The sequence below is a fragment of the Schistocerca serialis genome, chromosome 4 (genome assembly GCF_023864345.2).
Source record: "Schistocerca serialis cubense isolate TAMUIC-IGC-003099 chromosome 4, iqSchSeri2.2, whole genome shotgun sequence".
Lineage (NCBI taxonomy): Eukaryota > Metazoa > Arthropoda > Insecta > Orthoptera > Acrididae > Schistocerca > Schistocerca serialis.
This window is the reverse complement of record NC_064641.1, coordinates 112927411-112953041: the sequence shown is the minus strand read 5'-3', so window position 1 is coordinate 112953041 and position 25631 is coordinate 112927411. Positions and strand designations below refer to the sequence as shown.

At 42.3% G+C, this 25631-nt stretch overlaps 1 protein-coding gene across 2 annotated transcripts in view; it reads right to left on the bottom strand.

Moving 5' to 3' along the window:
• Positions 1–1021: 1021 nt before the first annotated feature.
• The window catches only part of LOC126474886 (chitooligosaccharidolytic beta-N-acetylglucosaminidase-like), a 302146-nt gene continuing 277536 nt past the window's right edge, over positions 1022–25631 (bottom strand). For both annotated transcript variants that reach the window (XM_050102379.1, XM_050102380.1), the window contains 2 exons: positions 13667–13901; positions 1022–1290 (listed from right to left, as the gene is read on the bottom strand). In XM_050102379.1, coding sequence (XP_049958336.1) covers positions 1102–1290; positions 13667–13901 — 424 coding nt within the window. In that variant the 3' untranslated portion in view covers positions 1022–1101. The remainder of the gene's footprint in view (positions 1291–13666; positions 13902–25631) is intronic.

The following is a 25631-nucleotide window of genomic DNA, read 5'->3' as shown; positions in this document are numbered from 1 at the left end:
GTTCTAAGTTCTAGGGGACTTATGACCACAGCAGTTGAGTCCCATAGTGCTCAGAGCCATTTGAACCATTTTGTTGTGTGCTGTCCTTAGGTTAGTTAGGCTGAAGTAGTTCTAAGTTCTAGGGGACTGATGACCATAGATATTAAGTCCCATAGTTAGTTAGGTTTAAGTAGTTCTAAGTTCTATGGGACTGATGACCATAGATGTTAAGTCCCATAGTGCTCAGAGCCATTTTTGACTATCATCTATTTGGGAAACTGAAAGATTCTCTTCGTGGAACAAGGTTTGAAGATGATGACTCGCCGGCCGGAGTGGCCATGTGGTTCTAGGCGCTACAGTCCGGAACCGCGCGACCGCTATGGTCGCAGGTTCGAATCCTGCCTTGGGCATGGATGTGTGTGATGTCCTTAGGTTGGTTAGGTTTAAGTAGATCCAAGTTCTAGGGGACTGATGACCACAGCAGTTAAGTCCCATAGTGCTCAGAGCAAATTGAACCATTTTTTTTTTTGGATGATGACTCCCTTGTGCACGCTGCCAAACAGTGTCTCCAACAGGTACGTCCAGGAGTTTACCGTGCCGGTATACAGGTACTGGTTCCAATATGGCGTAAGGCAGTTGAGAGGGATGGAAAATACGTGGAGAAATGAAAATATTGTTGCTAAAGGATGTATCTACACACTGTAAAACTTTCAAACATGAAGAATAAAAGATGGATTTTAAAAAAATAGTGTGCATTTCTTTTGGAGTGACCCTCGTAGTTTTGTTCAGTATTACCTGGCACTTTTGTTTTAAATGCGCTGTGTAAGACGCCATCCAAATCCTTGACCAGTGTGACAGTGTTCTCTCTCCTTTGTTGTTGTCACATTGACCTCTCACTTGCCGGATGACAGTCGAAGAGAGCAACGGATTGCAGGCGATATTGCTGACGAGATTGCCAGCCATTTATCGTCACTATGTGGGTCTTGAGCGTGCGCTGAAAGGTGGATACCTGAGGGGATATCATTTGGAAACAGGAGAGCGGTACAGAACAAGACGTAGCCTTTATTGGCGGCAGGAACTTGTGCAGAGCGGTACAGCAGAGTGTTGAGTTAGGGTCGGCGGCTAGTGGCAGGCGCCCTCGTTGAGCACGCAGTAGCGCGGCGCCAGGGCCTCCGCTCGGACCCCGGCGGCTACCAGCCTGGCGCGGTGGGCGTGCAGCCGCGGCTCCGCCTCCCTGGCCGACGTGCCGGGGTTCGACCACAGGCGCTCCGCCAGCGCCGCCGCGCGCGGCCACACCCGCGCGTCCAGCGACTGCGAACACCACAGGAAGAGCTCAGGCTGTCTTCAAAAGGCAGCGCAGTGTGCTACAGCGTCACAGCCAAACAATGCGTACAGGCGAGATTTTGTCTGGGGCGACACACAAACTGTCACAGTAGCAGGTGGTAGGGAGCGGTGATGATGATGTTTGCTTTGTACGGAGCTCAACTTGTAATTCTATTGTAAATATAATACTGCCATTAATCTGTATATTTTAAAAAAAATTGTCCAGCGACTGCGAACACCACAGGAAGAGCTCAGGCTGTCTCCAAAAGCCAGCGCAGTGATCTACACCGTCACAGCCAAACAATGCGTGCAGGCGAGATTTTGTCTGGGGCAACACACAAACTGTCACAGTAGCAGGTGGTAGGGAGCGGTGATGATGATGTTTGCTTTGTACGGAGCTCAACTTGTAATTCTATTGTAAATATAATACTGCTATTAATCTGTCTATTTTAAAAAATTTTGTCCAGCGACTGCGAACACCACAGGAAGAGCTCAGGCTGTCTCCAAAAGCCAGCGCAGTGTGCTACACCTTAACAGCTAAACAATGCGTACAGACGAGATTTTGTCTGGGGCGACACACAAACTGTCAGAACACCAGGTGGTAGGGAGCGGTGATGATGATGATGATGATGATGTTTCGTTTGTGGGGAGCTCAACTTGTAATGCTATTGTAAATATAATACTGCCATTAATCTGTATATTTTAAAATTTTTTGTTCCGTAATAATTTTGAATAATTAAGCAAATTCTACAACGAGAGTAAGCTTTTGTTAAGTGTAGTTTATCTGTTTAAAATAACCTCTTTGACGTAGGTGGAATAAATGTATTAAAACATATTTTCTAAATAATTATGTAATGTTCCAAATACAACTGTAATTAGTTATGTCAATTTTGTATGTACTGGGTGGTCAAAAATTCAGTATAAATTTGAAAACTGAATAAATCACGGAATAATGTAGATAGAGAAGTACAAACTGACACACATGCTTGGAACGACATGGGGTTTTATTAGAACCACAAAAAAGTTCAAAAAATATCCGACAGATGGTGCTTCATCTGATCAGAATAGCAATAATTAGCATAACAAAGTAAGACAAAGCAAAGATGATGTTCTTTACAGGAAATGCTCAATATGTCCACCATCATTCCTCAACAATAGCTGTAATCGAGTAATAATATTGTGAACAGCACTGTAAAGCATGCCCGGAGTTATGGTGAGGCATTGGCGTCGGATGTTGTCTTTCAGCATCCCTAGAGATGTCGGTCGATCACGATACACTTGCGACTTCAGGTAACCCCAAAGCCAATAATCGCACGGACTGAGGTTTGGGGACCTGGGAGGCCAAGCATGACGAAAGTGGCGGCTGAGCACACGATCATCACCAAACGATGCACGCAAGAGATCTTTCACGCGTCTAGCAATATGGGGTGGTTCTAATAAAACCCCATGTCATTCCAAGCGTGTGTGTTAATTTTTACCTCTCTGTCTACATTATTCCGTGGTTTATTAAGTTTTCAAATTTATACTGACTTTTGGATCACCCGGTATATACTGTCATACAATTGTAGATGTTTCATACTTAGGGTTTTTGTAAGCAGAAGTGTAAATTGAAAAGGTGTAGGGATCATAGGTAGAACGGAACTCCGCTCTGTGGTGGAATGGAAAAGGTGGTGGGGCGCGCGAGTGAGAATTGGCGCGCAAGTGGCTCAGACAGTCGGTAGCTGCCCTGCAAGAGGTGAATACGCATTACGTTGGTCAAGCTCTAGAGGCCCCGAACTTACCTGCAAGACTGGGTTTTGGCCTCGGACGTGTTCTACATGATTGGCGCAGTACGGCAATAAGTTGATAGCTCAGAAATTTGCAATTTTATCGTCGCCACCAAGAGAAAGACAGAGATATGCAAATCAAGAGCCGTACCTGCGCAATGTTACTACGCAGCACCGCCTCACGCCACCTTCGACATCAGCAACAGGCAAAGTACTTTATTTACAAGTGTATCACAGTATGAACCATCCATCTTCAATCAGTGGAATATAAGTGTAAATGTACCTTTGTGTTTGACCGTAATTTTCCTATTTCATGTACCTCAGTAGGGTCCTTACCTAAACGAATTTATTCCGAGTATCCTAATGTTTATTGAAGCTTGAATAATAGTAAATTACTGGCAATAGTACTGTTTTGGGAGTAAATTCTGAAAATCATTGTTAAATACTAAAGTTTGCACGTATCAGTTTAAGGGCCGCCGCTTTGCGTGACCATGAGGATACGTTTTCAATAGCATTTCTGAAACTAAAGTAACATAATTGTTTAACTGCAACAATCTTAACAGTAATTGTTCGTGTTGCTTCTCCATGTCAAAGAAAGCGAGGCTAATATTAGTGTTAGAAAAACATTAACAAATAACAGTCCTAAAGAAATTAAATTTAGTCGTATTAAATAATAGTTTTGGTCATATGAATGATAGCTATAAGTTTAATATTTTTTTGGTATCCTTGTTGAAACATATGTGTCTCTTCTTTAAATAATTACTGAAGTATAGTGATAAATTCCATAAGTAACAGAAAGTGGAATTAATAGTACTTACTGCCAAGTGACCGTAGTAAATGGAAATTAAGTGGTTGTATTTAAATTACGTAGTAAGTGAAGGTAGTTATTTATTCAGTGTCGAAAATTGACTTAATCTTTTTGTGTAGACACTGTGCCTGATTTGGGCTGGCGGCCGTTTTGTTAAGCGAAACAGTTTATTGTTATAACGGACTTTGTCTGGCTAAAGGTTTCCAAAAGTAATTATTCTCACTGCTTTTTCCACAAACTGTATGATTCGGAGAAAAATAGTTCGATACTTTACCAGTGGGTTGAGCACGGTTAAAATCTCTCTCCGAGAGTCGATGGTTTGCAGTGTTAGTGCTGCGTAATTTTGTGGTGGTGGTCCTGCCGCTACCTACAACACAGTTCTGACATTCCGAATCGCGGATCTTCCGTCTTTACAGTGGTACTGTATTGACCAGAACGCGAAAGAACCGTTGCAAGCTCCGGGTCATCAGTGCCCGTACAGAGTCCAAATTTTTACACAGTCCAATTTTTTACACAATCCAATCTAGTCGTTGTCGCGAATGATGATGATGATGATGATGATGAAATAACGAGGACAACACGAACACCCAGTCCCCGCGCGGAGGCATGGAGCGGGGATATTTTCTTGAAAATATCATAATCCAGTCATGTACTTCATACGAGGGACATTTCATAAATAACGCACAGCTTGGTACTACTGAGGACTCTTTGATACAACGACAATGGAAATTACTTCAGATGTACACTACTGGCCATTAAAATTGCTACACCGCGAAGGTGACGTGGTACAGACGTGAAATTTAACCGAGAGGAAGAACATGCTGTGATATGCAAATAATTAGCTTTTCAGAGTATTCACACAAGGTTGACGCCGGTGGCGAAACCTACAACGTGCTGACATGAGGAAAGTTTCCAACCGATTTCTCATACACAAACAGCAGTTGACAGGCGTTGCCTCGTGAAACGTTGTTGTGATGGCTCGTGTAAGGAGGAGAAATGCGTACCATCACGTTTCCGATTTTGATTGTAGCCTATCGCGATTGCGGTTTATCGTATCGCGACATTGCTGCTCGCGTTGGTCGAGATCCAATGACTGTTAGCAGAATATGGAATCGGTGGGTTCAGGAGGGTAATACGGAACGCCGTGCTGGATCCCAACGCCCTCGTATCACTAGCAGTCGAGATGACAAGCATCTTATCCGCTTGGCTGTAACGGATCGTGCAGCCACGTCTCGATCCCTGAGTCAACAGATGGGGACGTTTGCAAGACAACAACCATCTGCACGACGTTTGCAGCAGCATGGACTATCAGCTCGGAGACCACGGCTGCGGTTACCCTTGACGCTGTATCACAGACAGGAGCGCCTGCGATGGTGTACTCGACGACGAACCTGGGTGCACGAATGGCAAAACATCATTTTTTCGGGTGAATCCAGGTTCTGTTTACAGTATCATGATGGATGCATCCGTGTTTGGCGACATCGTGGTGAACGCACATTGGAAGCGTGTATTCGTCATCGCCATACTGGCGTATCACCCGGCGTGATGGTATGGGGTGCCATTGGTTACACGTCTCGGTCACCTCTTGTTTACATTTACGGCATTTTGAACAGTGGACGTTACATTTCAGACGTGTTACGACCTGTGGCTCTACCCTTCATTCGATCCCTGCGACACCCTACATTTCAACAGGATAATGCACGACCGCATGTTGCAGGTCCTGTACGGGCCTTTCTGGATACAGAAAATGTTCTGCTGCTGCCCTGGCCATCACATTCTCCAGATCTCTCACCAATTGAAAACGTTAGGTCAATGGTGGCCGAGCAACTGGCTCGTCACAATACGCCAGTCACTACTCTTGATGAACTGTGGTATCGTGTTGAAGCTGCATGGGCAGCTGTACCTGTACACGCCATACAAGCTCTGTTTGACTCAATGCCCAGGCGTATCAAGGCCGTTATTACGGCCGAGGTGGTTGTTCTGTGTACTGATTTCTCAGGATCTATGCACCCAAATTGCGTGAAAATGTAATCAGATGTCAGTTCTTGTATAATATATTTGTCCAATGAATACCAGTTTATCATCTGCATTTCTTCTTGGTGTAGCAGTTTTAATGGCCAGTAGAGTAGTTGGGACCTCGAGGAAAAAGCTCGTGTTTTTGTTTTTTCGCTGCGTACTCTAACCTAAAATAGGTGACAGGTAGAAATGGGCCCTGCAAGGGTCTCGGATACTGTGATTGTTGAAGACCAGCGGTCGTACAGCAAGATTGAAATGTTTTTAATCGTTTTCGTGGTGGTTGTATGAGCATAGTCGATAATCCAAGACCCCCAAGGCTGAAAACGTCAACAGATGAACGAGATGTGAAACTTGTGGCATATGCTCGTGAAGAAAGTCGCAGTGCGATTTGCGAGGAACTCTCTGAAGCCCCGGATTTCACCCAACATCAGTGTTCTGTATTGTGACAAATGAGAAAGAAGAGAAAAATTTCTTCGAGATGAGTCCCACACTGTTCGACTGCTGGAGAGAAGCAGAACCCTCTGGACACTGCAACCTTGCTGAAACAGCGATTCGATTGTGACGTCCAAGAATTCTTGAGTCCCATTGTCGCTATTGGTGAAACGTGAATTAGAGGCTTTGAACCGGAGTTGAATTCACAGTCCAATGAGTGGCGAGCTTAACATTCTCCACGTCCAAAAAAATTTCGACGTGCTCAAACAAAGCTCAAACAAATGATGTTTCTTGCTTATGATCACCAAGGAATCATCAAGACAAATAGTCCCACGTCGAACAAGTTTCACAGCACTGTATTATCGTAACTTCATGCAAAACTGCGCAGAAAAATGCACAACACCGGACCTCAGGATGGGCCACTAATTCTCCGGAATGCTCGCCCCCATATCGGCGATGTTGTCGCCCAAGAACTGCGCGAATACGGATGGGAGGTGATGCCGCATCCTCCTTAAAGCCCGAGTGTGTGAGTCCATCAGGCTTCTACTTGTTCTCGAAGTTGAAAAAAGCTATATATGTGGACGTCGTTATCTTTCTTTGCAAGAGATCTCTACCACCGTTACCCGAGCCATTCGACAGATGAGCAGAAGTGGTGTCCTGGATGGAGTAATAGAGCTTCCGAGACGTTGAGATTCAATTATAGAGAAGCAAGGAGACTGTAATGAAGGACTGTAAAGAAATATTGAAAAAAAGGTGTAAGTAAAAAAAGGGTGTGCATTATCTATCAAATGTCACTCGTATTTTAAAATTTAAAAAAAAAAGACTTATACTTTTTAATGATCTCTTATACCAGATTCCGTAATTTTTCGGTTAAACTTAAGCCAAAAATGTAAGTCTTAGTAGTGAATGTGACTTTTCAAAATAAATATCATATTAATATTTTCGGGTTTGGGACCCTTCTTAAACATCTTACATGTATCTCCAAAGAGTATAGTGTGAATACAAGTCAACGACAATTTACGAAATTTGCATTTAAAATTTTTGTGGTTGTCGTAAAGTATTCGTCCCTTCAGTTTTCACTATACGGGAATATGCGTTGGTGTTGCTAAGGTTGTGCTAAAGTATACGTTCAGATTCTGGACCCTACTTATACCTCAGTATCTATTTAAAAAGTTAACGAAATTTGCGATTCTTCTAACTTTTGTTGTGGGTATAAATTTCCTCTCTCCCCTCTCTCTTTGTAGTAAACGCTATTGAAAATGACTTGTTATTGCTAGTGTCAAACACTATTGAAAGTGGAAACTGTCACATCACGAACACTTTGATGGAACGCTGCCAGACTGATACTGCAGTATTTCTACATCTACATGATTACTCTGCAATTCACATTTAAGTGCTTGGCAGAGGGTTCATCGACCCACAATCATACTATCTCCCTACCATTCCAGTCCCGAGCAGTGCGCGGGAAAAACGAACACCTAAACCTTTCTGTTCGAGCTCTGATTTCTCTTATTTTATTTTGATGATCATTCCTACCTATGTAGGTTGGGCTCAACAAAATATTTTCGCATTCGGAAGAGAAAGTTGGTGACTGAAATTTCGTAAATAGATCTCGCCGCGACGAAGAACGTCTTTGCTTTAATGACTTCCATCCCAACTCGCGTATCATATCTGCCACACTCTCTCCCCTATTACGTGATAATACAAAACGAGCTGCCATTTTTTGCATCCTTTCGATGTCCTCCGTCAATCCCACCTGGTAAGGATCCCACACCGAGCAGCAATATTCTAACAGAGGACGAACGAGTGTAGTGTAAGCTGTCTCTTTAGTGGACTTGTTGCACCTTCTAAGTGTCCTGCCAATGAAACGCAACCTTTGGCTCGCCTTCCCCAGAATATTATCTATGTGGTCTTTCCAACTGAAGGTGTTCGTAATTTTTACACCCAGGTACTTAGTTGAATTGACAGCCTTGAGAATTGTACTATTTATCGAGTAATCGAATTCCAACGGATTTCTTTTGGAACTCATGTGGATCACCTCACACTTTTCGTTATTTAGCGTAAACTGCCACCTGCCACACCATAAAGCAATCTTTTCTAAATCGCTTTGCAACTGATACTGGTCTTTGGATGATCTTACTAGACGATAAATTACAGCATCATCCGCGAACAACCCAAGAGAACTGCTCAGATTGTCACCCAGGTCATTTCTATACATCAGGAACAGCAGAGGTCCCAGGACGCTTCCCTGGGGAACACCTGATATCACTTCAGTTTTACTCGATGATTTGCCGTCTATTACTACGAACTGCGACCTTCCTGACAGGAAATCACGAATCCAGTCGCACAACTGAGACGATACCCCATAGGCCCGCAGCTTGATTAGAAGTCGCTTGTGAGGAACGGTGTCAAAAGCTTTCCGGAAATCTAGAAATACGGAATCAACTTGAGATCCCCTGTCGATAGCGGCCATTACTTCGTGCGAGAAAAGAGCTAGCTGCGTTGCATAAGAACGATGTTTTCTGAAACCATGCTGATTACGTATCAGTAGATCGTTCCCTTCGAGGTGATTCATAATGTTTGAATACAGTATATGCTCCAAAACCCTACTGCAAACCGACGTCAATGATATAGGTCTGTAGTTCGATGGATTACTCCTACTACCCTTCTTAAACACTGGTGCGACCTGCGCATTTTTCCAATCTGCAGGTACAGATCTGTCGGTAACCTCTTCCGTGCCTGTGGGTTATGTTGATTAAAATTCACCCTCATGCGAGCTTATATTCATTATTTTTAGAAGAGAAAAATAGCCATTCCTGCATATTAAGAATGGTGTGAGTTTGTAACGGACACTGGACGTGTTTCGGGGTTGGCGGTGTAGTGGTAAAGTGTGAGCTTGTAGAATCTAAGGTCGCGAGATCGAATCCTGCTCTGACACTGAAATTTTTCAGTCTACCCTGAGGCTAGCCCTCACCTCTCATTGATGTACAGAAGTGCCAGGAACGACAAGTGGTTCGGTCTCCACTTCAAACTGTAGGCTCCCTTTCTCCAGTTGGATGACTGGGGTAGGTTAAGGACGCACGTGTCGCCGAAATGGCGTCCATTTAAAAGACCTTACAGGCAGGCGACCGAACATCTCTGTTGAGGAACTCCCAACCCATCAAGCCATGTGAACGTATTTCACTGGGTGCGTCTAACGTTAGAGGGACTTCTGAGATGGAGGTCGCAACGCAGCATGCCCGGAGTACCTGCAAGTGGAGCGTATCGCTACATTTCGGACTTTGGCGAGGCAGGTCAGTTCTCTACCCCTCGGTAGAGAAGCTTCATACCGACAGCTGTCTCTAGCGCAATGGCTGCAGAACCAGTGGCCACGAGACGGACTCAGGAGAGCGGTGTGGCTACAGGAGTAGGCACAAGACTACACCACGAGAAACGGGTGTTGCTGTTCGACTGGCTCTGAGGTACAGACAGACGACAGCAGCTGAAATCCAGAAAGAGGTTACAGGCAGACCGGCACCACGAACCGCCGGGAACAGGCTACTGGAAGATGGGTTGAGATCTCGAGTTGTCACGACATCGTGGCACAGACAACAGATCGACGCCAGCACGTTCATAGGCGACATTGTGAAAGGTCTCAGAAAGCAGTGATTGTGGAGGCCCATACGTCTCCAACTGCTAGAATCATGGTGTCGTGACTTTTGGATATGACAACAAGACTGATCTGGTAACTGTTGAAGAGCGACAAAATGCTCGCTAGTATGTGGCAAGAATGGAAAACCCAGTACTTTTATTCTTTATAACCAGGGTACCAAATGGTGTATTGCACCAGGATAGTGCAAGGACGCCACACTGCAGTTCACACGACAGACAGATCCTGGACTAACCTACCTGATCACTGATTGGTCGCTCATGCAGTATGTATGGCACGCGACGGTATCAGGCTCCAGTCACCAATTTTCGTGAGCTGACACAGCACGTGCTTCAGGAATGGTAAGAAATTCCTCAAGAAGAGATTCTAAGGCTGTTTGCTTCCATGCCGCAACGAATACGTAGTCTACACGTGCATGTGGGAGTCACGCGCCGCACCAGTGTTGACTATCGACGACAGTCCCCAATGGAATGACAAGATAATCATTTAATAGCCGTTAGGTGAACAAGATGTCCACAAAGTTTCGTAAATATCAGACTGGTCCTTCATGGTGACATATTCCATTTAGGACGGTCTAGCTTCTGGGATATTATTTTCCCAGAACCCTACCACATAATGGGAGTCTTTAATTTGCCTTCCTTAATACTGACTTTATCTAATCGTTCCGTTTCGTATCGTTCCTTGGTATTTGCCCTAAATATAGGTCTGATAGAAATTATCCAGACACTCCTGGAACAGTGCATGTCACAAGGAACGGACCGCCAGTATAAGAGGAGGAGGGGACTGCTGTGTTGTCAGCAGAGAAGCAGTGAGAGCTGGATGGGTCGGCCAGGAGAGTCCAGTGACTTCCAGCGCGGGCTGGTCAGTGGGTGTCACCTGAGTAATGCATCCATCGCGGACGTCTCAGCCTGTCCAAAGTTGCTCCAATCCACTGTTGGTGATGTGTTGTGAAGTGCAAACGCGATGGAACAACCTCAGCTAAACCAACCCCAGATAGACATCATGCATTGACGGAGAGGAACCGTCGATCATTGGGGTGGTGGTTGTAAAAAATCTGATGAAAGCAACAGAAGGGATCTCTCGTGAGTTCCAAAGTGGTGCCAGTATTTCAGCTAGCACGATGACTCCGCATAGGCAGTTAAGAAGAATGGGGTACAATGGTCGAGCTACCACTCATAAGCCACACATTTCTACAGGGTGTCTCAAATAGGGAACCAATGGTCGAAACGTATATTTATTGTCTTATAAACCTAACAACGACGTGGCCCCAAGTGACGACCACCAGTCTCAGTGCAGGCATTTCAATGAAGTTCTGCAGCACTCTCTCAAAGATCCCTGGTGTCTCTTGTACCAGGACGCAGGCAGTTTGAACCCTAGGAAGCAGGTCTTCATTCGCTTCTACGGGGGTTTTATATACCAACGTCTCGATGTCACCCCAGAGGAAAAAACCCACAGGTGTGAGATCCGGCAATCGAGCTGGCCTTGGGACATGACCTCCAGTTCCGACTGTGATGAACCTTTTGAATTTCTTACTTTTTTGTTTTCGTTTTCTTTAAAGGCAAAGAGAAAAGGTGAAGCGTTAGCCCAGCGTAGAGACTGTGCCTACCGTCATGTATTTTTGCTTTTCGAATGTTAAAAAACATAAGATGTTTTTCCTGTCCCTCAGTAGGAGGAAGGACTTGCTCTCTGCCAGAGAACGGAGATAACCATTTTGTGTGATGTGAATAAGTGAAGAGTATGTATCTTATACGTGCATTGAACAAAAGAATATAGTGTCATTTTATTAACTGAAAGGTTCTATGAGTTATTGTTTCAAGCAGTAATGTAATAAGAAGAACTGAAGCCCATCTGTGTAGTTCAGAAAAGTTACGAAGATCCGATTAACACAACATGGACATGGTCAAGATTTTGTAGGTGATTATGGCGGACATAATATTATTAATTGGTGAGCATGAATATACCACAAGAGAAAGACTATTTCATTTATGTGAAACTAATATAAAAGGATTCTTTACCCGTTTACAGTCATAGCCCAGCTTATTGTGCTTGTCCGAGTGCTGAAAAAATAATCTCATTAATTCAATATATCCAAAAAGCCACACATTTTATTTTTTATTATATATATATATATATATATATATATATATATATATATATATATAATATTGTAAAGTGGCGACCGTGACAGGAGTAAATACTGTATACTGTACGAAATAAGTCTCTTTATTTAGGCAGACAGTGTACAACCCAGCAGTGAAGGTATGCATTGTTCAGGTGCTCGTGCATATTGACATCTAAGTGGGACAGCGCACCGTCGTCTTGAAACCACATCCTTTTGCGATCAACAAAAGAATCCTTGCAAGAGTGCAGTCATCACTTTCAACAGTTACCATGAGCTATGTTCTTGTTATGTGGTGTACATTGTGTATGTCTTAACACTGTAAATATGCATTTCCAACTATTGGTTCCCTATTACAATGTAAACAGTACTGGACCCCACTATCGCCTGTGTAATTAGAGTCAAAAGGTTTGAGGCACCCTGTGGAGTCATTGCTGGGCGACACTTGAGATTGTGTAAAGAGCAACGCGATTCGACAATGCATGACTGGAAACAAATGGTTTGGAGTGATGAATGACACTATAGTTTGTGGCAATCCGATGGAATGCCTGCGGAACGTTGTCTGCCACGATGTGTAGAGCCAACAGTGAAATATGGAGGAGGGAGTGTTATGGTATAGGGCTGTTTTCTACGATTATGGTATGGTCCTTTTATTGCGCATAAGAAATCACTAAATATCGAAGGATATGAGCAGCAACCACTGTGCACTGCACACAGTAGAGGAAAAAGTTCGGAGATGATATTTTTTTGGATCAGCATGACAATGCACCCTGCCACAGAGCAGCACCTGTGAGGCATGGGTTTGAAGAGTCCCAAAGGTGGACTCATCGGCCCGGAGCGTCCACCTGAAGCCAATGAAACACATGTGGGATGAGTTGGAATTCTGACGTCACCCCAATCTACAGTGCGCAACATCACTACCCTCTCTGTTTTCGACTCTTGAGGAAGAATGGGCTGCCATTCCCCCACAGACATTCAGGCACCTCATTGGGAGTCTCCCCAGCAGCATTCAAGCTGTCATAAAGGCAAAGAATGGATACACCCTATATTAATGTCCCGTAATATGGGTCTGCGAACTTTTGATCAGACAGTGTACTTATACAATGGGATGAGCATGAGGTGTTGGCTGTTAATCCTATAATCACATGTCATCACGTTGTTTCTGTTTCATATAGGCATTATCTTACGTTTATATACATTTAAAGAGAGCTGCCATTCATTACGTAAAGTGGACGTTTTTTACTAATATTTCTGTAGTTCCTAACCATTGTCCATTGATGATACTTTCTTGTAAACACCTGCAGCATCAGTAAAGAGCAGGAAGTAACAGTGATACCAGGAGACACTCCGCTACTCTCTGTATGATGCCATTAGTAGTTAAGTCATGGATCCAGTGAAACTTTTAAGACCCACCTGCTCACCGACCCTCCTGGCGGGGTTGAGTTAAGATTGGGGTTGGGGTTGGGTGTTTGGGTTGGGGCAGGGTGTTCGGGTTGGGGCTGGGGCTGGGGTTGGGGTCGGGGTTGGGTTTGGGGTTGCAGTTGGGGCTGGGGTCGAGTGCTGGCGCCACTGACCTGGTCGTCGACGAGCTCCCCCCAGCTGGCGACCTCGCCGCCCAGCACGCCCTGTGCCATGGAGCCAGGCAGCCGGTTGCTGTAGACGGCCTTCCAGTCGTGATAGCGCGTGCTGCCCCAGAAGCCGTGGTCCAGGTACCAGGCGTCCTTGGTGGCCACCACGAGCCGGTAACCCAGCGCCAGCAGCTGCTGTGGCAGCGGGTCGCCGCCCTCCACCCACGTCTCGATCACGTACCTGCCGGCACACCCAGCACATCGGTGTAACAGCGCCTGCCGCCCTTCTACCAGCAGTTTCCAGCAGAAAGCTGCAGCAGCCAAGTGTTAGCAAGCGACTCGTTTTCGAGAACGCTCGTGGAACAGGTAACACATCTAAACAAGATGAAACAGAACTGCAACAATAAAAGTTTGGAGATTGAACCTTTGTTGCTGCGAAAATTCCTTCACAACAGCGGAAAAGTGGCCAATATACAATCACCAAAACATAAAAGGATGTAGATTCTCGTAGGCGCGGACGCAAAAGTACTGTGCTGTGGTTGCTGTCGCTCTAGGGAAAGCTTCTTCCGAAGGCGGCTCAGAATCTTGACCATATACGAGCCTAAATATTTAACCCGGAAACGTAATGAAATAAAATATAATGATTAAGAACTCGTCCTGCTATCAAGTAGGACTGTTGATTTTAAAAAAAAATCAGGAATCCGATATATCATAATTAAAAAATACCATTTCCGGCCCATGATGTATCGAAAAAAGTATCGAGATACAGACGAAAAAAAAAAAAAAAAAAAGAGACACAGCTGCACAGTGTAAATATACTGAAGGTTTTAGAACTGTATATTTCAGTATTGATTTATTATTAGATATTCTGTACACCAACAAGCTAGCTGCCTGCTTATTCCCCTTAGAGCGAGAATTGAAAGGAAAACGATGCACGTTCACTCTTGGCAATAATCGTTTTGCTAACAATGGTAACTGCATGTCAGTTGCACAACCAAAGGTGTGCGATTGGTCCGTCGTTCAGTTTCGTCGCGTAGCGGACTTGTCTGGAACACTTCCTGCCAAATTCCCTGTTTTTTTCATTTCTGTAAACGCCAGCGACCTAGCAGTTGTAGTGTCAAACTTTGCATAGTGAAGTTAAAGGTGGCAGTTTCTGTTGGCAGCGCCGACTACCGCAGCATATCCGCTCACACGTCTCCTCTTATTACAAAAACCGATCTTTCATTTATATTAGGGTCATTTTTTTGACAACTGTTTTTGATGAACACTGATTTGAAGAAACAGCACATTAGTTGCGTCAAAAATTTTTTTTAACGCAACTGATGTGCTATTTCGCCACATCGGAAATCTTGTTGTTCCATTCGCACCACCGCCTCCCCGTGCAGTCAGACTTTTTCTTTGTACCACCTATGCTTGCGTCACACAGTCAAAGAGAAAGACTGGAAGTGATGGGTGCTTAAAAAGTAATAAGACTCCTTCTCACAATGAAAGTAAAATTATGTTCTACTACTATTTCAAAAGAAAAATTTCATATATTTACCGAAAACTGCGAAATAAATATATCTGCACTCGGTATTGCAGTTGTGATATCGTGTAAAAGTGGTCTCCGAATTTAGTAAACAAAACCCCCAAAAGAATGAAAATTGCAGAACTCTCATGTAAGCCTTTAGGGGAAAAAATGGTCAAAGAGGTTTTAATACCGCTCAATGGTATCTACGAAGGCAAGTAAGCTCACTCATGGCTTTGAGAGTGCTGCTATCTCAAGAGTTTCAGAACGTAAAATTAAGCTGTCAAATTTAAAATTCCCATTGTATTTATAGCCTGCACCAGTTATAAATGGCTTGCTTTATTGTGTTTGGTCGGACCTCGGAAATTAATAGCGGACGCCCCAGTTTACTTATTTTACCAAACGTAACACATAAATATGTAAAATTAGCCGGCCGGAGTGGCCGAGCGGTTCTAGGCGCTACAGTCTGGAAGCGCGCGACCGCTACGGTCGCAGGTTCGAATCCTGCCTCGGGCATGGATGTGTGTGATGTCCTTGGGTTAGTTAGGTTTAAGTAGTTCTAAGTTCTAGGGGATTGATGACCTCAGAAGTTAAGTCCCATAGTGCTCAGAGCCATTTGAACCATTTGGTGAGAAGAAGATGGAACATGCTTTAATGTATCGATATGAGTATCGTTTACCAGTCGATACGGATGCAAAATTTTTAGTTTTGTTCTCACTGCGACAGTATGGGCGGCTTTCATTGTCTGCTTTCATTTTGATTGGCACTTGGTACATCACTTTACACATCTTTACACAATCTGTATGTATTTACACTGTGATAGAGAAACTTTGGCAGCATCCAACATGTGCTATCTTTGTAACAAGTAACGGTTGTATAGCACATGCTGGATGCCGGCAAAGTTTCGCTATCACAGTGTAAATACATACAGATAGTGTAAAGGTGTATGAAGTGATGTACTAACTGCGCATCAAAATGGAAGCAGACACTAACAGAAAAAAGACGCCCGTACTGTCGCACTGAGTACAAAACTAAAAGTTTTGCATCTGTATCAACGGATAAACGATACTCATGGCGATGCATTAAAGCATTTTCCATCTTCTTGTCACAAAGCCAGCACCCTGTATTATGCTAGAAATAGATATGTAACTTCCAGATAGCCATCTGAAATGAACTTGAGAAGGTATTTACATTTTTACGTATTTACGTATTTACATTTACGTATTTACATTTTTATAGCTTCTTCATCACCCCCTCCCGTTACCTATGCGCGGAGGGATGTGACGCTGATATACACGTAAATGAAATGGCAAAGGATCCCCTTAAGACCACCTCCCCCCCCCCCCCCCCCCAATTCAGTGGCATCCTTGGTATCACTCGGGAACTTATGTTGGGGTATTTCAAACTGTCCCTGTGCAGAGATACTCATTCGCTTACCCCTACCAGCAGCAGGGAAAGGCAACCCATTCCACAGTAGCGCCTGATAGTTGCATACGAGATCAGAGAGCTGTCGAAATGGTTACATATGCGGCCGGCGGGTTGAGATCGCTAGATGGATGCTCTGTTCAGAGACATTTTAAAGTGTCCACCAAAGGTGTGCCAGTGGTACCGATGGTGTTGGTGAACTGGGGGATTAGAGAGACCCTTTGCCCTTTTATTTACGTGTGACTCAAAGTCAAATCCCACTGTACACACGCCGTAGGAGACCTCGAGAAAGGGGGGATGAAAAGGCATAAACGTACTTATTCTCCTTCGGATTACGTCCATATTTCGTCGAAAGGTTTTGAATGGTCCCTAGTGGTTCCATACTGCACACCTAAGTAATACTTGCTGTCTCGTTGCACTCCGAAGTAGTGAGATGATGTTCAACGGGTTTTCAGACCTGCGATGTCCTTAGAAAAGGGTTGAATGGTTGAATCGTAGGGGTGTCAGCCGTGTCAAAATTTGTCAAGAAAGTTTTTCTGTTGTACACTCCACTGTAAGCTTATGTTTTCGAGCGCGAAATGTGTGAAAACGATCGCCCCCTAGGGAATGCGTGGTTTCATTGACGGCTCACACTCCACCTTTTGTGGCCTTTTTCTGTCGATACTGTGCGACAGTGTGTTCGAAATGTTTCTCTCGGCCACCCATACGAAACCCGCGTGATTTCAACGCTAGGCATGAAAACACACTTGACCTCTTAGCACCAAATAATCCTGATTTAATAACGAGCATCAAAACCGATTCAGGGATTAGTGAACACAGGGATGTCGTAGCGAGATTGAATATTGCAATCCCCAAATCATCGAGAAATATACCTATTCAAAAAAGCAGATAAAGATTCACTTGACGTCTTCCTGAGAGACAATCTCCACTCATGTCAAATTAATAATATAAGTGTAGACCAGATGTGGCTTCAATTCAAAGAAATAGTATCGGCAGAAATTGAGAGATTTATACTAAATAAATTAACAAACGACGGAGCTGATCCTCCTTGGCGCACAAAAACGGGTTAGAACAGTGTTTCAGAAACAACGAAACAAACATGCCAAATTTAAACAGACGCAAAATCCCCAATATTGGCGATCCTTTACAGAAGCTCGAAACTTAGCGCCGAGTTCAATGCGAGACGCCTATAACAGTTTCCACAACGAAACTTTGTCTCGAAACCTGGCAGAAAATCCAAAGAGATTCTGGTCGTATGTGAAGAATGTTAGCGGCAAGAAACAATCAATGCCTTCTTTGAGCGATAACAATGGAGATACTATCGAAGACAGTGCTGCCAAAGCAGATTTACTAAACACAGCCTTCCGAAATGCCTTCACAAAAGAAGACGAAGTAAATATTTCAGAATTCGAATCGAGAACAGCTGCCAACATGAGTAACGTAGAAGTAAATATACTCGGAGTAGTGAAGCAACTCAGATCACTTAATAAAAGCAAGTCTTCTGGTCCAGACTGTATACCAATTAGGTTCCTTTCGGAGTATGCTGATGCATTAGCCCCATACTTAACAATCATATACAACCGTTCGCTCGACGAATGATCCGTACCTAAAGACTGGAAAGTTGCACAGGTCACAGCAATATTCAAGGAAGGTAGTAGGAGTAATCCACTAAATTGCTGGCCGATATCGTTAACGTCGATATGCAGCAGCATTTTGGAACATATATTGTGTTCGAACATTATGAATTACCTCGGAAAAAACAGTCTATTGACACACAGCCAACATGGGTTTAGAAAACATCGTTCCTATGAAACACAACTAGCTCTTTATTCACATGAAGTGCTGAGTGCTGTTGACAAGGTATTTTAGATCGATTCCGCATTTCTGGATTTCCGGAAGGCTTTTGACACTGTACCACATAAGCGGGTCGTAGTGAAAATGCGTATGTATGGAATATCGTCTCAGTTATGTGACTGGATTTGTGATTTCCTGTCAGAGAGGTCACAGTTCGTGGTAACTGACGGAAAGTCATGGAGTAAAACAGAAGTGATTTCAGGCGTTCCCCAAGGCAGTGTTATAGGCCCTTTGCCGTTTCTTATCTATATAAACGATTTGGGAGACAATCTGACCAGCCGTCTTCGGTTGTTTGCAGATGTCGCTGTCGTTTATCGACTAATAAAGTCATTAGAAGATCAAAACAAAGTACAAAACGATTTAGAAAAGATATCTGAATGGTGCGAAAAGTGGCAGTTGACCCTAAATAACGAAAAGTGTGAGGTCATCCACATGAGTGCTAATAGGAACTCGTTAAAGTTCGGTTACACGGTAAATCAGTCTAATCTCAAAGCCGTAAATTCACCTAAATACCTATGTATTACAATTACGAAAAACTTAAATTGGAGGGAACACATAGAAAATGTTGTGGGGAAGGCTAACCAAAGACTGCGTTTTATTGGCAGAACACTTAGAAAATGTAACAGACCTACTAAAGAGACTGCCTACACTACGCTTGTTCGTCCTCTTTTAGAATAGTGCTGCGCGGTGTGGGATCCTTACAAGATAGGACTGACAGAGCAGGCCTACGCCGAAATAGTTCAAAGAAGGGCAGCACGTTTTGTATTATCGCGAAATATGTGAGAGAGTGTCACAGAAATAATACAGGATTTGGGCTGGACATCACTGAAAGAAAGGCGTTTTTTGTTGCGACGGAATCTTCTCACGAAATTCCAATCACCAACTTTTTCCTCCGAATGCGAAAATATTTTGTTGACACCGACCTACACAGGGAGGAGCGATCACTACGATAAAATAAGGGAAATCAGAGCTCGTACGGGAAGATATAGGTTGCATGGGGGCTTAATTAAATAAATTTGATTGAAAATAATTTATGTAGCTGTATGTCCGATTACGTAAGTCTCGTAATCGGTTGGCCCTGACTAGTATTATTACGCAATCTGACTGCAAAAAACAATGTAAGAAGATTTTCGTAAACACAGTTAATTAATTAAGTCCCCAGCAACTATAAAACCTACAAAATCCAAGCACAAATGTAACTGTTCTGTATGTGGAGTGTGACTCAACGTACGCATCTGGCACGGTTCTTTTCCAACAAGACAAGAATTCTTAAATACCAACTATACTGACGTGACAAAAGAAATTTAGAAAAACTATAATTACGCAAGAAAACCAAAATTCACTCTAATACAAGAACACAAGCCAGATGCTTTGTTGACTGAACCTGTAGTGACGCATTATTTCAGACACACAATCAATAAAAGAACATTGTATTTTTTTACCTTCATATATATTGACGAAATGCACACAATAACATCTGCTATCTCTCCCATCAAATAACTGCATACAACATGGAACAACACTCTTTACTACAACATATCCCTCCGATTTCACGACAAGCTGTGCCCACTAGCACATCTCGGTACGAACTCTTAACACACACTGTCCTCTACGAGCTCTCTACTAGCACTGACTGCTACGAACTCCCGACAACCACTGTGGAGGCGGCTTAATAGTACTCTTTGGCGCAATCTCTGGCGCAATGGCACAGTGTAGCCACCTTTCATATGCCCTTCCTCCACAGGCCAGAATTTGATGGTATTTTTGCCAGCATTGGTGGTGAAAATACCACCAAATTCGTCCAGAAAAATACAGACAAAAATAAAAGATAATATTAATACCTAACTATCACATAATTAGTTAAAAATTTTGGCTTTGCACTGACTTTTCACTAACCTAATATATAAAATACAGTAGGCAATACAACTTCTTTTCATACATGTGACTTTACATAATAGTTTACACAATATACAAAAATCAGTTTATACAAATGTTCACATAAAATGCTTTCAATGATTAGTTTATACAAAAAAAAACACCAACAGGTGACATCTTTTTAGTAGAAGCAGTCCATCAGTTGCACCCAGTAAAGTTTAGCAGGTACACCCAGCAACAAGTCACATTAGTTCAGTAAAAGCAGTTCATCAGTTGCACCCAGCAATGTTAAACAGGTGCAGACACCAACAAGTGACATCATTTCAGTAGAAGCAGTCCATCAGTTGCACCCAGTAATGTTGAGTAGGTGCAGACACCAACAAGTGACACCATTTCAGTAGAAGCAGTCCATCAGCTGCACCCAGCAATGTTGAGAGCAGGTGCAGACACCAACAAGTGACATCATTTCAGTAGAAGCAGTCCATCAGTTGCACCCAGCAATGTTGAGAGCAGGTGCAGACACCAATAAGTGACACCATTTCAGTAGAAGCAGTCCATCAGTTGCACCCAGTAAAGTTTAGCAGGTACAGACACCAACAAGTGACACCATTTCAGTAGAAGCAGTCCATTAGTGGCATCAGCAATGTTGATCAGGTGCACACAGCAACAGGGGACATCTCTTCAGTAGAAGCAGTCCATCAGTGGCACCCAGCAATATTGAGTAGGTGCAGACAGCAACAAGTCACATCTCTCAGCAGAAGCAGTTCCATAAAATTCACTAGCACTGATCACACTGTTCATCAGAGTTTATGAGCGGAAATTAAACATGTCCTAGTGGCACCAATCATGAAGAAAAGGTACAAGTAACAGTCCATAATTTTTTTTAGAATCACTGATCACACAGTTCTTCAGCAGAAATTAAACACGACAAAATGTCACACATCATGTTGAAAAGTGCAGGTAACAGTTCAGAATATTTATCTTCACTAATCAGACAGTTCAGGCATGAACAATAGTTTGAATGCACATACAAATGCTTTCACAGTAACATACAAATCATAACAAACACACAAATGATATCAGATAATTGTCCTATTAACTATTACAATACACAAATACCAGTAAACCTATAATATTTATGGGTGTCAGTGCAAGCCACTACCAACAAATAAAATAATATTTAGGAGATAGGTGGGTAGGATTAGTAAAGGAAAACACACAGAACACACTCACTCATCCTTCATCCACATTAAGTACTACTGTGTAATTGAATAGTGTAAATGTAATTCTGTCAAAATCTGATGTTCATCATGTGTATCAAGTAGTACTGGCAGCAATGTATAATAGTCAATAATAGTTAGTCAACGTCATAGTCATCATGTCAAGACCAATGTTTGCCAAGCCAGATCAAAATGTACTGTTGCTGAACAACTGTCAGTGAGCCAAGATATGCAATGACTTCCTCTCTTCAAAAAAAGTATATACTGCTTAGTGATTTAACAAAGTGTGTGTATAGACTATTTTCCTTCTATTTTAGTGTTCTAGTCTGCTATTTTCATCCTCTTTGTTCCATAAGACCAACCAAAAAAAAAAAAAAAAAAAAAATATGCATCTCACTTACTTTACCTCTTATACACCAAAACTCCAATAATCATCAGCTTCACACAATCTCAATAATACCTCTTCAATACGTCTTATCATCAATATCATTTACCTTACCTCCTGTCCACAAAAACTCCATAATCATCAACTTCATATAATCTCTATACCTCAATAATACGTCGATAAATATAAACCTCAGCACCAATATCATTTCACTTCCATAACAACTTTTTCCTCTAGTCAGTCTCTTCGAACAAGTACAGATAAAATCCTAATGCAACTTCAATTCAGCATCCCATACAATCCGAAGACACAGTGTCCACACACAACCTCTGTGTAATCCATCTAACCCAAATTTTCTACTCATTATGAATTATAAACAAAGAAATGCATACATGACCTCTAACAGAGTTAGTTCGAATAACTCTCAGTAATTAAGTACAATTACGGAGTGTGAATGATCATAATATTTCACAGTGTGTACACCACTTCAAGAATTATGGCAGAAGCAAACATGTGGAGTATTTATTGTGTCTAGTGTCACTTCCTATTTCAATTGCTCACGAAATGCAGTGTAATAATTGTTAATGGTCTAAACCTAGTTTTGGTCTGTCATGTCGTTAGCTTCCTTCCTATTAGCATAAATTTATACAACTTCCATAAAACCTCAGCTCATGTGACTTCTATGACTTTCTTGTACTAATGTCGTTCGTCGAATTATAGCAGTTAATTTTTTTATCTTAAAAATGTAAGGCACTGAGCGTAAGCAAAACATGCAATAGCGCGTAAATATCCCAGTAGAGAATAGAATGTCAACCAGTGGATGCAGCACAATTCTTACAATGAGGCTCTGCCAAGCGAACAATCTATAATTAATACCATAGTGTGACCTAAACTCTATGTTTGTACACCTTATATCAGCATTTCTATATACCAAATTAAAGAGCAGTTATGGCAACAAAACAGAAATGTGTAAATATGTAATCCATACGCATAGCAGTAAACATATATCTTACGTAATAAACAGGTCATTAGCATCATATCAGCATAAGCAAATAAATGTTCATATGTCATCTTAGCAAGTAAACATGGAGGCGCAAGCAGATAAATCACAAAGTATAACTTACATACATAATCACAGTCAGCACAATTAATCAGATGACAATTATAATTCAAATAAATAAGCACAGCAGGCACATAATTAAAAAATATGACATCAGTGAAAAAGCATAGCAGCCAAGCGATGCATAATATACACAAGTTACAACCCAGTTCATTAATAATCATTGTCAAATTCAGTTAACGTACGCAAGCGCGTCGCTTCACACGTAAATTCATAGAACATGAGATTAGCACAAAGTATGAATCACGTAATCGCGAGCAGCAAATTACGTCTAAAGTACGTACCTAAGTGGAAATTTGTTACCTGAAAATAAACTCAATTAATAGTTACCTTTTTTTTTTTTTTTAGTTAATCACTTTCTTCTTCGAAATTACATTCTTCCTGAAAATTTCTCGATAGCAGGTCGTCTTAACGTCGGACACGCACAGAATTTACCTGAAGGTCTTAAATACTTTATACAACCGTATCCTGCAAAATACTGAATGTTAATAACACAATTCAACAAGTCCTTATAGCTTTATACTGAATTTAATCGGAGAAATTAGACTGTGTGTTTGTTTACGGCTGTCAGTGCATTCGCACTGAGCGCTCGATCAGCTGTAGGCGCGTGACGTAGGAAGCAATTGTTCGCGGTCAACGACTGCCTTGTGCGGCGCGCAGACTTGACTGTTGCTTTGAGTATATGCCGCCGCCAAAACACAGCGCGGCATCCTTGTACACTCCGCATGTTTACATGTAGCTGTTAGTTTCTCACAAGTATGTCATTCTACAAAAAAATTTTTTTTAAAAGTATATCATTCCACAAAAATTTTGGAAACTACGAACCTCTCGTTTTGTGGTAGGAACAGCATAATTACGAATAGCGTCTAATTTTTCTGGATCCGGAAGAATACCTTCTGTAGAAATAATGTGACCGAGAAATTTCACCTTAGAATGACCAAATTCAGATTTTTCTAAGTTCACTGTAATGCCAACTCTTGCAAAAATACGTAATGATGAATCCAAAATTTTGTTATGCTCAACTCCAAGAACGTTTAGCAATAAGAATGTCGTCAACATAAGAAGTAATGTTGTCACGAAGATAAACAGGTAACATTTCGTTTAAACTACAAAGAATGCTGCAATAGGTACAGTAAGTCCAATCGGTAATTTCCGAAATCTCTTTTGGGTAAAATCGTCATATCCGGTTATTGTTTACTTACTCACTAGATAGATTGATAGTCGAAGAGTTGTTTTGACAGATGCAAAGAATAGTAAAAGAGTAGGCAGCGGTACAGAAAACTAAAAGGGAAATAGCACCACTACAGCTCGGGGCCCTATGCTCGCTACGGCACATATTCACTTAGAGTAGTGAATCCCCTGAGGACATTAATAGCTGCACATAATTTCTAGTTTGTGACCTTGTGGCACATCTGGCGGAAGTGCGTACGTAAATTGATCTAGCCATAAACATGGATGTATGTCATCCTTAGAATTACGAAAGATCTCAAATTTCCGGGCAGTCAAAAAGTGTTTATAGTCAAAGTTTTCGCCTCGTGGCGACAAAGACCTACCGCGTCTGTCCCAGTCCGAACGTCGATTATTGTCAAGTTCACGCGCCTGGCGCTCTCTTGTTGCTTCTCGTAAATGAAATAAATTACTTTCTTCACATCCTTCTGCTAAACTAACACTTGTCAATTTATCTGAGATCTCTTCGACTCTTTCCGATGAGTCACTTAATTGTTCTTTCACTTTATTTACGTCTTCTGTAAATGTCGCGACTCGGGTTTCGGTGTTGTCAATTTTAGTAGTTAAGTGTTCACACTGTTGCGTTAAGTTATTTATTATGTCATTTGGTACAGATTCCTCGATTCTTTCAATTATTTCTTCCTTATCGTGTGCACGCTGTAACTCTGAAAATTTCTGTACTATCACGCGATCTTCTTCTTCCTGTTCTTTGTCCTGTTCCTCTTGTCTGATTTCTGTTGAAATTAAACTATTATTGTGAGCATTCAAAATCGGTTGCGTCTCCTCTCTAATTTCTTTATTTGATTCGTCTTTCATGTATTTGAAACATGTCCCTGTTCGTGAGCCTAACTGAGTTTCCATTGTTCCCCTATCAGTTTCTAATTCAGATCGTAACTGTGATCCCACTGCTTTCATCTCGGTTTTAACTGTTCCTATTTCTGTTTTAAATTCAGATCTTAGCCGAGTTTCCATAGTTCCCATCCGTGTTATCATTGCTTCCATCCGTGATCCCAGTGAGTCTAACTTTGTTCCCATTGTTCCCATTTGTGATCCCAGATTTAATATTACACTCATCAACTGCTCCATATTAAATTGTTCAGAATTCTTTTCGCCCCTAACATCTCCCGCAAAACTAACTTCCTTCGTCACAGCTGTAAGGCTATCTGTGTCCAATACTATTTCAGAATCTTCCGTCGTTAATCTCAGATTCTGTGAATTTTCTGATTGAGAAAAATTTTGAAATGGTTCCGGACTGTCTTCCCGACTTATTACATTGTTTTCCACTTCCTTATCCATCATGCTGTTTTCCTCTGTTGGCGAGTTCGCCATGTCAACAATTTCGTTATTCTGACTATTCA